We start from the raw sequence: 16454 nt of genomic DNA, 5'->3' as shown, positions 1-16454 counted from the left end.
GTTTTACTGGAGGAAGAATGTGAGATCTGAAGAAACTGAATTTTTTCTATGCCTGCTTTTCTGCCAGAAGTGCCTTTAACATATGAAGGACAATCCTAAATTTCTGAAGTCCAAAACTAATTACTCTTACAAAGAAGTAGTGAGCATTCCAGATAACATGTATGTCAGGGAGAGGGTTCTGAGTTCTTAATTGGTTCGTAAATTTATTCCAAGGAAACAGAAAGCAAAGGGGGCAAACTTCAGATCCTTCTTTATAATGACATGCAAAAGACACTGCATCCTTTCAGAAAGTTTAGGTGTTAACTTTGAAATATTAATTGTTGAGAGAATACTGTAGTTTTATTTAATTAGAGTATGATGTTCAACCATACACTTAAAATTTTCATTGGTATTTGGTGAAAATGTTTAAAGGCTACCAACCTAGACACTAGATTTTGCCTCTGAGTGTTGGAAGTTTTTTTTGCAGCCTGACTAGGAAAGTTAATCTTAGGAAAAAAGAAGAAAATAAAGTCAGATTGTAAGACTCTTACAGTTTCATATATCATATTTATATATTATATATATATAAAAATCATATATTTAAAAAAAAATCTATGTTAAAAGCAATCACACAACTGAAATTTTTCACCACTTCTGGGAAATTGTCTTGATTTTTATAGAAATTTCTACTACTATCAGAAACCACTGTGGTGTATTTTTGAACCAGAAGAAGAATTAAATTTAATGTTTGAAGAACTTCTATAGATTTAGAGTACACTCTATGTAAGATCTTAGAGGTTAGATAGTTTGCTCAGAGGAATAGTTATACTTGTGTGTGACTAGTTCTATGAAACCCAATTAAAGAAGTGTAAATAAACACAACATTTACTAAATAGTACCACAGTTTTTGTTTGGTTATGGTTTCTCACTTTTGGATTCCAGAGTTCTTTCCTGGAGCCTATTTAGAGAGTAGATGTTTTGCTTTCTTTCAACAATGGGAATAGTTACACAGATCAGATTCTCATTTGATTCTTCATTCTACAATGCAGAGAAATATTAAAGTTAATAATTTCTTCTGGTTTTGCTGTGAATTTTCACCAATTTACTGAATAACCTGTAAAAAGACACTAAAGGTAATCAACACCCAAAGACAAAATATATGATGTCACTACAGCCATGTAATTTAGTACAGTCTGATTCATCAACCTGCATCATACTCTGGAACATCAAATCTAATGGACCCAAAACATCATACTTCTCAAGTTTTGGTGTAGCAAGGTTTTAGTAGGTTGAGTGAAACCACAACTCACTCCACTAGGAAATGTCTCAGTTAGATTCAGCCACTGGCCACTGCAGAGGTTCATATGTGGCAGGAGTTAGTGAAAATTAATCAAAATGAGACAGTTTTAGCTTTTAAAATTATTGGTATTCTCAGCCAAAACAAGGTATTTTGGAAAGGCTAAGGAATTCTAGTCAGAGGCCCTTACATCTTAGTTTGAAATAGGTAATTTTCATTAATTTTTATAGCAGATCATTTAAATGCTTTTAAGCTTCTGCTTAGTGTGCAATTTATGATATGGAAGCTATTTGAATGTATTTTAGTTCCACGCCAAAAAAAATCAAAATTGTTAAAGATTAATCTCACCAAAGTGTTCGTTCTGTAAAAGTGGTTTTTTTTGGTGGTTTTTTTTTTTTTTTTTTCCCTTAAATGGTATTTCCTTCAGGAATTAGACCAGATGACTTGATTTCTGTTTCAAATGCTTTTACCAAAGCAGTTCCTCTTTTAAGATAGGTAGTCTTTGAAAATCAGCTTTAAAACCTTACAAGTTGAAACTAACTGTAAAGAGGGTGGAATGTATGCAAATTTTTCGGTAGTTTCAAATCTGGCTGTGTTCATAGTATTGGATTATGTTCATCTCCTGAGCCCAATGGCCGGTCACTAGATAAAAAAAATTGTGAACAATTACAACACTTCAGTTTAACTAGCATCTGTGATAAAGAATTAGAATCACTTTCCTTGCTAGTTGTAAATAAGTCTGTACAACATAAAAAATAAAAATTTCCACATAAATTATCTTTTAAGATAACAAGACTAGGAAAGCCTTGTTCATACAACAAAGAGTACAAGACGAGGAGACTCAGAAGAAGAATCAGAAAATGTCTAGAAAAATTTGGTGAGTTCCAAGTATTATGTAACTTTAATTCACTTTAAAATAAAGATGCAAATAGCAAACAAACCCCAACAGAATATTGATCAAAGTAGACAGGTAGACAGAAATAGCAAACCATTGTGTAAAAAAATAGAGTGATATCTTTTATTTCTTAGTGGAACATTCATTCAGGCTTATAAAACCAATGGAAAAGAACACTTCCACTATTGTAAACTATATTACTATACCTACTTATATAGACAGTTTATGATAATATTCTGTTTATGATTCTAGCTCTTCCATGCATCAAATAAATCGCAAGACAACATCTATTTTTAAAGGAAACCACTTGTGGTTTCTTTCAGGAGTATGTAAACTTTGCATTGTATTTACCTCAAATATCTCATCTAGATAGATCATATCAATCTCATGATAGATGAGATTATATCATAGTAGTTTCCAGTGATTTCCCAGATATAAACTAATAAATTGTATAGAATATGTGAATATAGAATTCAAAGTGAGCTAAGAGTATTCCCATTTATATTTTTATTCAATTAATTCTATTGTCAGAAAAAACCGGTATTTTATGACTTGTGTTTTTCATGCCATTTAGTAAGCTGGTATTACTGATGAAGTACTTAAACTGCCACTGCCGCTGTTTGTTATATGATAGTCATTCAAAGCTTCATGTGTGAGTGGATGCAGGATATAAGTCTGCCCTAGAAAAGGACTGTCTGTAAAGCTGATTCTGAAGAGGCAGAGAACAAGAAAAAATTAATGATATTTGTTATTTCTATTCCCATTATTTCTTCTGAAAGCAATCCTTCTCTAGGATTGCCTGCATTCTGGAAGAAATCTGAATCCATTTCATGTGATTAAATGTCACAGTCTGAGAAATACTAACTTACTATCTGTTGTGTAGTTAAGCTCTTTAGTGTATATTATTTTCAGCTGGTGAATATACTATAGTTAATAATGTTATAAAAACCTTATTTAACAGGCAAAATAATGTATCAAGGCCAAAGTAATTACTAATGCATTTTGAATTAATTACAGATTTTAAATGATTTTGTATTCACCTGCTAGCAGCTGAGCCCAGGGTTGCATATTTCACTGTAGCAGCTGGTGACAGTACAAGCATCTAGGAAAGCACTTTCTGCAGGAGGTGCTTGGAATGCCATCTACTGTTGAAGAAGCAAACAAAACCCACCAGAACCCCTAGCAAAACCTGCTTTTTTGGAGTAGTTTGTTCTAAAATGCAACTCTACTTACATTGTTACATCTGTACATGTATTACATCTGAGGCCATCTTTTTGCAGAATATTTAAAATACATTGTGTAAATACAACTAATGCTTTGAAAAGGGATCAAATGTGTTCAATTTCAGTATCCTAGCTTTTTTATCAGTTTTAAAATTAGGCTTTCTGCTTTGTTTTATGAGTTCCCTGAGAATTTCAGTTAGTTACAAAACAGGATAAAGCGTAAGTAAAAACTAGTGTCATCTTGACAATATAGGTTTAGTAGAAATTAGATCAAATAAGAAAAGTTGCAATCCAGACACTGAAATAAATATCTTAAAAATCCTTATGGTTACAATTTTTGTTTAAATGGAGTGAAGTATTAAGAGAAAGGCCTTTCTCTGGACTAAAAAAAGCAATTTATTTGGTCTTTTAAAAGAAAAAAACCTGTAGAACAGCAATTAAAATGGTATTTGATGATTTGTTACTGAAGTTCACTCTGGTAAAATTGTGCATGGAGATTACAGATTTACTCAAGCTTGAATAGTCTTGTAAACCTTTGTGTTGCATTGGGATATATTTATGTCTGTATTATTACTGTCAGTGATATTGGTAAATTTGTGCATTTTAGTCACGAACAAGACAATGTATTTTACAGTTGTCATTATAGTCATCTTCATTTCCAGAAATATGGCTTGCTTACTTTATGCAGCTACTGTCGTATGTTTCACACATCCTGTAGGCAAGACTACAAAAGCTTTTTTTTTTTTCTTGTTACACAAAATATAAGATTATGGTGGTGGTCGTAAGACCTAAGTGCTATTCCAGCTTCCTATGTTTTTTTTTTTAAAGTAACTTGAGGTGTAAAAGTAGAGTATTTGTCTTAAGGATTGTACTGGAGGGAAATTTTCTTTCTGGTTGATTATTTGTTAAACTGTTCTTAAAAATGTAGGAAAATAAAGAAGGAAAACCAAAATCTGGCTAATTCAAACTAACAATGTTAATAAAGTGAAAGATAATTAGAATTTTCTTAAATTTTAATAGATACATTCGAATGAATGCTAGCTGTCAAAAAATAATCTTTGGAGGTTGAGTTGTAGTAGTATATGTCACTCAAACATTTTTCAACGCAAATCTCACATCAGACTTGCTATGGGGTCCCTATAATTACACAGAATTATAAATAGTAACAATTTTACATGACAATTGGACAGTTTTTCCTGTGTCCCTTCTTTGAAAATGAAAGTCCAGTATTTTTTTCTGATTTGAGTCCTGCTATTTTAGGTTGAATATTTTTTTTTTTTTTGGTAATGTCACCTGCCTCCAATATCGACATATCTGCAGGATTTATGAGAGTAACATTTACTAAGTTGGAGAAAAAAAAATAAACCCAAATAAACCTGGGTTGTTTTTTTATCAACAAACTTAAATATATATATGTTTTTACAGCTTAACCAGCTAAAATTTTGTTAAAATAGTTAAAAATAGTTTTAAATACCCTAAACATCTGGAGTGAAGGCAGTTACTGCTTATGTAGAAGTCCTGAAGAAGTGTCAGGGACCCATGTGAGGCTTTTCAGCCGGGATGTAGTATGAACACTGAGATTACAGAGAAGTCCGGACTTCTCCGAATGTGTGAGAGAGACATTAGTGTGACAAAATACACTGCAGGACAGATGACAAATGATTATATTGTCTCACAATGTAGCTTCTGAAAGAGAAGAAAATGGGTATTTTTAGGAACATAGCCTTTTTTTGTCTAGAAAGGAGTCTACTGACAGGACAAACTGATTAAATTCAAGGAGGCATTTACCTGTGTCTCATGTCCTTGAAAATGGATTTGGAAATTCATTCTAGTGAAGATTTATGCAATGCTAGCTGCTCTTTAAATGAGCCAATAGAAACTGAATAGGTAAACTTCTATTAAAGAAATATTTACTAAGGCTCAAGGACTCCTTAAAACTTGCTTGCTCTTTTTAACTGCTGCCTTTTACAGCCTTCACATGCATTGATTGGCTCTTTGTTTTGCTCTTACTGCATTTCTAACTCAGGCTGAATTTTGATATTACATGTTGCAAGTTAGCTGGTCTGATCTTCCAGCTATTATATGTGGTGTCAGAGATGAACACCTAACAGGTAATGGATGTTTTACCCAGAGAATATCAGACTGGTGAAACTCCTAATTCAAGAAAGTTAGTAATGTGAAAACCTGAAAAAAAACTTCTGGAACTTTAAGATTGGAAGACACTTCTTCACAGACTGTATTTTCTTCTGTTAATGTTGTTACACAGGCTGAATAATGCTACTGTCATTTAGCTAATTTTATTGTCCCTCTGACAACTTCACTTGATCCAAGACATTCTATTAATTATTGCTTTATAATTTTTGTTTTTCCTATTATTTGTACATGCCTCATTCCCTCAGCAGACACAAGATACCCAAGTGGGAAGCAGCTGGCATATTCCACATGGCAACCAATTATAATGCTGATGGTTACAAATTCTCACTTAAACTGTGATAACCAAAATACTCTTTTTTTTGCTAAATACATGAAAAAGCTGCAGTACCCCAATTTAAATAATGTGTTAGGTTTGGACAAATGCTAGATTTTAACATTAACCTTTTAATATCACCTCCCTGGTCGAGGCCTCATGCTTGCAATTTTGGATAACCTTCAAAAGAGAGCATTGATCCATGAATTAATTATTGGAACTGCTCATAACATAATGGCTACAATTCAGTGTAGTACTTATTTATTATTACAGTTGTACGACAGTTATTTTCTCATGTGCTGATTTGTGATTTTGACAATCATTTTATCATTTTACTATCAACATCGTAACAGAAAGGGGAAAATCTGACCAAGCTAGGAAATGTGTGAGAAGTATGGGAGCTCTCATCTGTAGAACACAGTGTCTCTGTCTCTTAGTCCAGAAACAAATAATAGGAAACATTTTTGCCCTAATTCAGTTCATATCCTAAGATAAGCAGAGTCTGATTTATTATGCTGGGTCTGAAATAATCAAAACATACTGTCAGTGTCTTCAGTTTTAGTACTGAAAGTATAGGGTTGTTGAGCACTATGTTTTCAGTTGGAGTGAACCACATTTTAGTATATATTTTCTAAAAATATTAGTGTCAAAAATTCACTTTGGAGCTTGTTTTTTTCTGGAACCTGTGATAAAACCATCCCATTTCTAATTATCATCTAAATGTCAGAGTAGTCCTAATCTTACAGAATTTATGTTTATGGGTGATGTTCATCTGGGGTTCATGCAGGGAGCTCATTCAGCCTAGACTATTATTATACAGTAGCATGTATAGGTCTGTGCTTATCCATAAAGTGTGTATGGTACTTGTTGTTTCTCTTGTATCTTCACCACCACTTCAGTTTGGACATCAGGGATGTCTATCCTTTTCAGCTTGGATTTAGGTAGGTTTTAAATTTATTCTGTGTTACAAGTATTGTTTCTAGGCCAAGTACCCACCTTCTACACCTGCTTGGTCACTAGTATCAAATATCCAGTTACCTCTCAGTGACTGATCTTGGAGATGTTTTTGTGGAAACTGCCAATACTTTTGTTACAAACAGGTCAGAATTAGTCAGGAAAATCACCTATACACATCTTCAAGAAGATTTTCCTTTCAAAAGACATTATTGTCTAAAATATGATCCTTCTTAATTCAACTACCTTTACTCTCTAAACTAATAAAAACTTGGAGCAGTCATCTAAAATGAAAACTTTAATTTTGGTCAAAAATAATTACACTGAATGTTCTAAAGTGAATGTTCTTATAACATCAATAGAATAATCAATGCAGAGAATTAATTCAGTTAATATGGAAATATTTTACAGTTATCCAATTAACACGGCATTTATATTCAACCTCCTTAACTCTCTTTTCTTGGAATTAAACATACTTATGTAGTGTAACTTACTCTTAAAGAGGTGTCCTCTTTCAAGGAAGTAGTTGATTTTATACAATTTGACTGTGTGACTGTGTTAACTCCACTGCTTTGTGTGATTGTAGTTGCTCCACTGTTTTGTCAGGAATGGGTGCAGGCAAAGTTATATATCCTGTGTATGTCATATGTCTTGATTTCTGATGTGTGAGCAGGTAGTCACTAATCCTTTTTTTTTAAGCTTGTACCTTAAGTTTTAAGGTACAGAGCATATCATTGAGATACTGTTACAAAGATTTAGAAAAAGAAGAGTCCACAGGAGGCAATCTAGGAAAATGGATTAATGGGCCTTGCACTCTAAGGCAGGGTGGTGGAAACCTCTGAATGTGGCTGGAGCTGGTAATCTTCCCCCCTTTTCAGCAAAGTCCCTAGTTAGACCGAAAGAATGGGCATCCACCCCAGTGGTCAGGTAACGTTACACAGTGGTAACAGATGCAGTTACACACCGAATGCCATTTTTGGTGAGAAAGAATGTGAAGCAGGGGGAGAGGGAACAGAGGTTTAGAATTTTAGCATTTTTTTTTTAATCCTATTTTATTTTCAATGCCATTTTCCAAGGTGTATTGGAGAGGAAGCTTTTCTAAATATTTAAAAAATATTGGTGGTGGTAAATATTTTTGAAATTTTATGACGTTCAGGTACTATGAGAATATATAAATTCCTAAGAAAGACGGTTAAATAACTTCATCAAAATCTTTTAAAAGGGCTGAAGACTGAAATCATTCACTGTTGCTTTCTTACCAGCTTCCCATGCAGTCTTCAGCCCAGTTCATGTTGGGTAATGCTAGATTTTTTTTGAAGATTGTTGCAAAGTATTAATGTAGTAATTGCACTATTAATCTGAAAAATTTAATGGAGGGATTCAACACTGATCTCCTTTTTACTCTTTTCCTTTAATGTGTGATCAGGGTTTTGGAAGGTAAGGGATGAACCACAAAATGCAGAACTCCCAGCCTGTTGATGAAATTTAAATTTAAAATAAATGTTAAATAAAAGCTGATCATTTCCAATGGCAAGGGTAATTTCTTCTCCTTTGTAAGTATGGCAAGGATTTACTTGTAACCTGAGGTTTTCACAGACTTTGACAGACATTTGTTAAGCAGCATATGTTACCACAAAAGATGAACAAAGCTGTTCATCTAGTGTATGCTTGGTATCTACGCAACTCAGTGTATTAAAGTAATTTAAGTTGCAGTATTTTTGATCTGCTTATAAGTTTTTTTGGAATGTCTTTTATTTTAAACTGTGTGCCCTAAAGGATGTAGGTCTCTGGCTTTCAGATGGGTTAGAACTTCTTTGTTCAGGTGATAGAAGCATCGGCTTGTAAAAGATGGCTTCAAAAATATCTCCTTGATAAGCATTTGTTAGTAATAGACTTCTCAGAAGAATTTTTACTTTTATAGCACCTTTCACAAACATCACAGAGACACCCTTTTTTTACTACTTATAGGACCTGACTTTTGTATAATCCTTTTACTTTTCAGAACACTCTATAGAATGGCGTATCCACACTAGTCCTGTGAATTAGTAGTATCTCCGTTTTTAGACATCTGTGCAAGAAATAGCAGTATCTAACTTAAAATACATAAACTGAATTTATAGTTTTGCCTTCACTCTTTGCTTTTCACTAGGCTTGTATTGAGAAGTTATTGAAGAGAGAGAGAGAACCCTTCAAAGATTGTGTGTTGGCATCATGACTCTTGAGAGACCTGCTTGCTCTATACTGTCATCTGGGCTAGTGGGGTCTGGAATGCAAAGAATAACAAATGCAAATCCTGAGAACAGTATTCAGTTTAATTCACTATAATGTATGTGGATGTCAAGTAGTTAGCATTCATGCTGTTGTTTTAATTTGAAAGATAGTACTATAGATTTTTTTTAATATATATAACTATAAATGTATATTTGAGACAAAATTATTTGCTGCAGTCTTCTCTCAACTATTTTCTATATCTTTACTGTGAACACAGCTGGAGGTAAATGTCAGCATTGTATCTGTAGAGGAAGCAAAATGTGAAGATTTTTTATATAGATCTGAGACTATCCCTTATTGTTCCTCTATGACTTGCTTTAGGAAAACCAGATAGTTCTGCACATTAATATTTAATCTCATATTAATTCTTAATCAAGTTTAGTGGAACATGCATTGCCTATGGAGACTACTGCACATATATTCTGCTTTGGGGTTTGTGCTGTTAACTCCATGTTCTCTAAACTTAAATTTTCGTACAAGTGTCCCACACTCTGGACTTCATAGGCAATGTATTTAATAAAAACAGCTACAGTAGAAACATCAACAACTTCATTAAATTGATACCAGCAACATCAATTACAACATTAAATGTAATAACAAATAAATATTTGGATGTTTTTGTTTATGGATGAGGGAAATCAGAATCCCAAACAGAAGACCTAGAAAAAACTTCCAGCCTGTCGTCTTCTAACCATCTCTCTCAGGTGGTTAGGAGATAAGGAGAGCATAGAAAGCTACTGAGCAAAGGAGTGTGACTCCTGGCCTGTAATGTTTTTAAATGAAAGTGGCATAGAGTGTTATATGCTTTATACTCAAACTCAATGTTTCTATGAGACATCAGGTACGCCCAGACTACTCCTACATATCAGATCTCTTGGTGCTTGTAGGTCTGTGGATGGCAACATTGTGAATCTTGAGAGCACTGTTGGGTCTGAGATATAGATATTAAGATGTTTATCTTTGCCAGGGATGGCTGATTCTGCAATCTGGATTTTCCTAAACTTGACTGGGAAGAACTAGATACCGATTTCATTTATTTCATTTCAGATATCTGGGAGATGTATACTGTGTTTTATGGGTCAGTTTCATGGATTTAGGCACCTAAATTGTGCACAGATGTTTTTGTGGCTATGCATCCAATTACGTAAAAGTAGAGAAGAGGTCTGATAACAGAGTGCTCGTTCGTTTACCTGTGACCAACACATCTTTTGGGAAGAATGCCTTATGATTTTGGGATAGGAGATTTTAGGAAGGAGGTTTTACTGATGGCAATAGATTGAAGAAGAGAAAAGTATTAGGAGTTTAAAGGGCTAAGAATAATTTTTATGTTAATGTTTTCATTACTTTTTCTCCTGCTTCTGTTTTTTTTCCCTGTTCTGCTTTCCTATTCATTCTCTGTGCCAGTGGGACTAGCCATAATCTTTGAGGAAATTTTTAGTACACGGATAGGATCTAACATCAAAAAGTGTTCACTGAGGCTTGAGACCTAACCTAATGATGCTAGCTCCTGGGAAAGATCAAAGGGGTCTGGTACTTGCACTGTGTAGACTTGCAGAGGAACACAGGAGGAATGGTGCTGTGAATGTTTCAAAGGGCAGAGGTTCCAGATGACAAAGTGCAAGGTGCAAAAATTCTTTATTCTTGACAAGTAGAAAATCCTGGCTTTTTTTCAAGTGAAGCCATATATGGAGTTATGATCTGTGCAAAAAAATTGTGATAAAAGCTTCAAACTCTTCAAGCATTTTAGAATTAATTTAGTGCTTATGCAAAGTGTTGAGTAAATTCCTATGACAGAATTAATCAAAATTGATAATACATAGTAAAGTATTTAATATTCTGCACTGTTGGAATACATTGTCCCAGTCACTGTTGATCCAACACATTATCTGCATCCTGTTGGTGGTTTTAGTAAATAGGTATCAATCAGAAATTGTTTCTAGTGAATAGCTAGAACTGGCATTGTTCTTGGCAGAGTTTTGAGAGGATAAGGCTGAAAAGATGTGGGAAGGTAAAATGAAGACAGGTAGTCTGGAAGAAGCAAAATACAGTCATACTGCTTGGGATTTTTCAGTTGGTCTGTGAGCAAATGGAGGTTTGGGGTTTTTGTCAATCCAACTTCATTTAAGCAATTATCAGTTGCTGATTTTTGAAAAGAGGGAAGAAAGCAATGCATATATATGGTAGTACACAATCTAGTAAAACACAAAGTGGTAACCAAAGGAAATGCAACTGTATACGTGTATGTAGACAAGGTTTCAGACTCTGGAGTCTCTTCAGTCCTTTTCTGTCTAGAAAAAGCTATTTAAACCACTGCAGTTTTAAAAACATGATTTGTTTATTTAATCTAATATGTTGTTATTTTAGTTACTACAAGTTCTACTCCTACTTTAATCTGATTGAAGAGTCTTTTGGAAAAAGAGTAGTAGGCATTATCCTGAGGTTTGCTGATTTAGATCCAGTATCTCTATTCTCTGACCTTGAAAGATAGATACCTGTGGCTGTACACCTGAGATGTTCAGGCCTGTTGATCCATAAGGGCAGTATTCGTTTAATTTCATATGGTAGAATCTATTTTACAATAGATTTTTCCATAGTTTCTTTTCAAATTATAGCTTGCCCTCTATGGTTGTTATAAAGTCATGGAAGATAGTTGCCTAATCCAGGGACTGAAGGATGTATGGAGAGTGCTGAAGGAATGCGTCACAGTTATATAATAATGGAAGCTGTTGTCCTCACATAACTGCAGTGTTGGAAAGTGTATAGTGGATGAGACACAGAATTGAAGGAGGAGAAAAGATTATTTCATATACTGTTACATAAAGATGCTAGATCCTCTTGAAAAAAGTGCACCAAAGATTTCAAATCGCACACTTAGAATTAGTGTGCAGTATTGCAAGTTTGATGTCTTTCTATTTTGATCTCAATTCCACATGTGAAAAAAATTGATCATGGTCACTATCCGAAGGAAAGATGTTGATTGTAATCTGATTATGGGAAGCACTCAGGTTTTCTTTGTTTAGTTCAATAGAAAGATTCACAATGATATAATAACTTCAAAGTGTCCAGTAAATGTTTGGAAGGCATATATGGAGAGGAATTCAAGAATTAGCTGTATATTCAGTTTTCGTTGTCCATTTGCCAGGGAGGTGATATTTACATTGTCTAGCTCTAGGCATACGACTTAGGAACTCTGAATCATTGTCTGAGACTGTTTCCTTCTCACAGTTGACTGTATTAGAGCTTTTAAGCTCCTAATATTGGGAGATCTGAATTGAATGTCCTAAGCTGCCTAGTGAAAAAAGTATGGAAATGCTTTGATTCCCTGCCCATCCCACTCCTCTGCTCTTTCAATTTCCTGTGTCAAAAACCTAGCAGGGAATCTCTTGGCTGAAGATAATATTATGATTAAGATGCATGGTAGAGTGGAGTTTTGACTGCATGAGAAATCTGTATTTTCATAGTTCTTGACTTTGGAGTATACTCGCGTGGTGGTGGCGTTGTAGTTTTTGTGTTTTGGTTTTTTTTTGTTGTTGTGTGGGGTGTGTTTTTTTTTTAACTGGAACATTTCTTTGTATATAAATTTCTAAAGTGCAGAAGATGGAAAACCATGCTAGAAGACTTTTTACTGTGTGCTGCATATTCAGTTTTCCCTTTCTGTAATCCATTTTGGAAGGTTTTTAATGTATCTTAATGTCCATTTATTTAGTTCTTGTGTAGTCACTGAACCCTTTTTATAGAGGTATTCACTGTGATATCATATGAGGGAGGACATGTGGAGCTATTTTGATGAGCTTTAATTTTCTGTCCAACGTTAAGTATCCACTGAAATTGGGAGCCTGCACTCCCTGTTTAGTTAGGTAAGAGAGTATTCTCCATAGAGACATTCAGAATATCTATTTAGGAACCTTTTTGGAGTTTTTTGAATATATAGGGAAGCTAGATCCTAACTTGATATTTAAGATCAAAATCTGCAATTAGAGGATGTAAATACTCCTATGAGTATTTGTCTCCGTTCTTGGGTTTGGTGGAGAGGAATTGCAAACATCAGCTTGCTCACTCAAGTTAAAGCATGTATTTCAGATAGAATATTTTCCTAAAGGCAATGGACGAATTTTAGTCACTACTATACAGACATACTGTATGTATTATCTAGTTATTTCTTTTAGGAAGTCCTGGCAAATTTTACTCAAGAGTAAAATTCCTTAGCTTTCTTTCCTTAGTTTTTAGAGTTACATTGTCGGCAGGCCCTGACATCGTTGTAGTTTAGTACATATAGTGTAGATTTCCCTTTAATTTATTAGTTTATGATATTGACTATTAAATGGCATGTTACATGTTACAAATTTACCTTGAATTATGATAGTCAATTTGGTTGTAAATGAAAATTAAAAAAAGTAGATTATAGTTAACATAATCAAAGTACTTTCCTTTGCATTTATAGCTGAATGTATTGCTGGAAATGTTCTAACAGGATATTCTTTCCAAAGAATTTGAAGGCAGTTATAGAACATTACTGATTTAATTTTGTAACTAAAACCTGTAGACATTTGGCATTCCCCATTTTTAATCCTAAACAGAAATAAGCACAGAATACATCTTAATGTAAATATACAACAAATGTTAAAGAAAATCCTTTTAACTCAAAGTAAGAACTTTCTCCCACCCATTTGATACAGATTATAGAGCTTCAGGGTAGTTGTTTTACAACATGTTGCACTCAGTTGTGCAAACTTATCTTTTTAGGGTCAAAGAAGAGCAAAAACCACAGCTGACACAGTAAGTAAAATATCTTAAAAATGCAATAGGCTTGACTTTTCTACCTTTGCCATGTTCTGCTTTCCGCACTTTTGATGGTATTAGCTTTCACTAATACCTGGTAGGCTGCAGTTAGTTTGTCATCTGCTTCCTGACTGGCTTGTAAGAGAGCTGCCTGCAGCTTCTTACTTCATCCACATGTTAGCTGGATGTAGGTTCTTGCTGCCTGCTTGTGAACTGGTGAACTGTAAAACTTTATTTCCCTTACATCCTTAGTGGCTGACTTAGTATTGCAGCTAACATTCCCATTGGCTCTAGCTTTTCCGCCTGTGTATTTCTATTAACATTGGATAAGAAAACATTTAAACTAGTGTGGTTTTATTGGTTATTCAGTCACATTATTTGCTTATTTAAACAGGTGGTTTCCCTTTAGTGGGATCACTGAGCTGGTAAATAACGTTCTTCAACCACAGCAAAAACAGCAAAATGAAAAGGAGCCCCAGACGTAAGTAAGCTGCTCTCTGTAGACTAAGTAATGTCTGTATAGCATTAAAACATACTGGAGAGTATGTTTAAAATAATTGCCCATTTAGAACATCATGCTGAGGGCATTTTACAAGCTGAACGCTGTTTGTTTTCCAACCCCTCATTTGCAAAGGGAAAACTGAAAATCAGGTTGTACTCTCCTTATCAGTAATTTAAGTGATTACATTAGAACACAGTCTAAGGAGTTACTGCTACTCCATTTACCTTTTTAGGCAAATGTTCCATACATGAAACTCCTGGTGAAGTGGTGTCTTGTCTGTGCATGAAGAGCTGGAATGATAAGACATGTAGTATTATATATAGCATGCCTATGCACATGCATGGTATTTGTGATATTGGTCATGCATAGCATGCTATACAAATCTACATAATATGTATGAAGAGCTTTTTAAGGACCAGGAAAATATAATTTCTTTTTTTTTTTTTTTCCATTCTTCTTAAATATCTGTAAAGTTTCAAAACTTTAGCAGATATAAGGTGAAATCTTGGGTCTGTCAAAGCTGAGGGAATTTTGACTTTGATGGGGCCAGTATTTCATGCATGGACCTTTCACAGTGCTAAGCCAGTATGAGAGCAATGTGAAAAATTTTACTTTTCTGGGTATCTGAAAATTTTAATGTTTAACAGAAACTGGCAAAGCTAGGACTTTCATTCTTAGGGTAAACTTAAAGCATGTAGCTGGAAATTATTTTCATAAAGTGATACTAAAAATACTTATTCCAATTTTTCAAATTCTTAAAATGTGACTTCTGATATTATTTAAGCTATAAACTGTTGAGTTGCTGTTTTTTCTTTCTTCTAAACGAGAATGCCTTGTAAGTTCACATGATAAAAAAATGTTTGCTTTTGAACCTGTGCATAGCTGGTTTAAAACATGCATATAACTTGTTGTTAATTGTTTTCTGAGCAGAATCAGTTTTAATTTATTTTGAAATATATTTATTTAAGTGGGGTTTAATACTTGAAGGCCATGAAAACTGTGAATTATATTTTGAGAATACACAGTAGAGTAATTTTAACAAAATTAAATGGAGAAATAGGCCATAAAATTGATATTTTGTAAAGCAATGTATTATTCTGAGCTCTGATATCCTCACTTGAATTCTTATTGCATATAATATTTATAGTGAAGTTTATTGGTTATTGTTAGATACTGGCAATATTAACATTTTGTTCACAACACCTCAGTACCTCCTTTGAATTCCCAGTTTCCTTAATGCAGCAATTTTTTTCTTCTTACCGATGTTGTACATATGAAGCATTTGGCTTTGAAGAAATTTGAAATGTTATATACTCAGTGTAAACAGTTGAGTTATAGTTGCTGAAAAGTATTTATAAATGGTTCCTGTTATTATGGAAGGATTTTTTTTGAACAGTGATCTCTGGGAACTGGTTTTGTTTAGTGTTTTTATTAAATAATTAAAAAATTAATTAAGTTGTGTACTCATTGAATTTACAGATGGCACAAGGCTGGGAGAAGTGTAATATCTAATAGCAGGTTTATATTCCAAAATTATCCTGAAAAATCCAAACTATGGTTATGATGCCATTCAAAAGGATAAATGCAAGATGGTGTAGAGACAGTTTATGTGGTTGACATGGGATAGTGAAAAATGGTGTAGGCAGAAGTTCTTTTGCAGAGAATCTGGGAGCCATAATAGTATTTAAGTTGAGCAGGAGCCTGTATAATGAATGAGATAAATATAATACTGGAATGTATAGACTCTAGCCTGGAAACTCTGTGAGGAAGTTTTCACACTGCTAAGCTTAGATAAGGTCTCACCTGGAATAGTGTGTCCTTTTTTGGACACCATCCTTCAAAAATGATGGGAGCAGTTGGAATTCAGTGGAGAATGATAAGAATGAATAATCAGATGTCTAAGAAACATGGAATGTATAAGGAAAGATTGAAACATATGAGGTGATTTAGCCTTCTGAAGAGAAAATGCCAGAGGATGAAAGAGAAGGATAAATCTTTAATTTGCAGAAAGTTGCTGAAAAATCTTAGAATCATGGAATGGTTTGGGTTGGAAGGGACCTTAAAGATCATCTAGTTCCAAGCCCCCT

At 34.0% G+C, this 16454-nt stretch overlaps 1 protein-coding gene across 43 annotated transcripts in view; it reads left to right on the top strand.

Moving 5' to 3' along the window:
- RIMS2 (regulating synaptic membrane exocytosis 2) overlaps positions 1-16454 on the top strand; it is a 483861-nt gene that overhangs the window by 50075 nt on the left and 417332 nt on the right. For 39 of the 43 annotated variants that reach the window (XM_055800449.1, XM_055800446.1, XM_055800439.1 and 36 more), the window contains exons 2-3: positions 13830-13862; positions 14260-14346. The exons of the other annotated variants lie outside the window; for them this stretch is intronic. In XM_055800449.1, coding sequence (XP_055656424.1) covers positions 13830-13862; positions 14260-14346 — 120 coding nt within the window. The remainder of the gene's footprint in view (positions 1-13829; positions 13863-14259; positions 14347-16454) is intronic. 43 annotated transcript variants of the gene reach the window in all.

The sequence above is a fragment of the Falco peregrinus genome, chromosome 3 (assembly GCF_023634155.1).
Source record: "Falco peregrinus isolate bFalPer1 chromosome 3, bFalPer1.pri, whole genome shotgun sequence".
NCBI lineage: Eukaryota > Metazoa > Chordata > Aves > Falconiformes > Falconidae > Falco > Falco peregrinus.
This window is presented reverse-complemented; position numbering and strand designations above follow the sequence as displayed.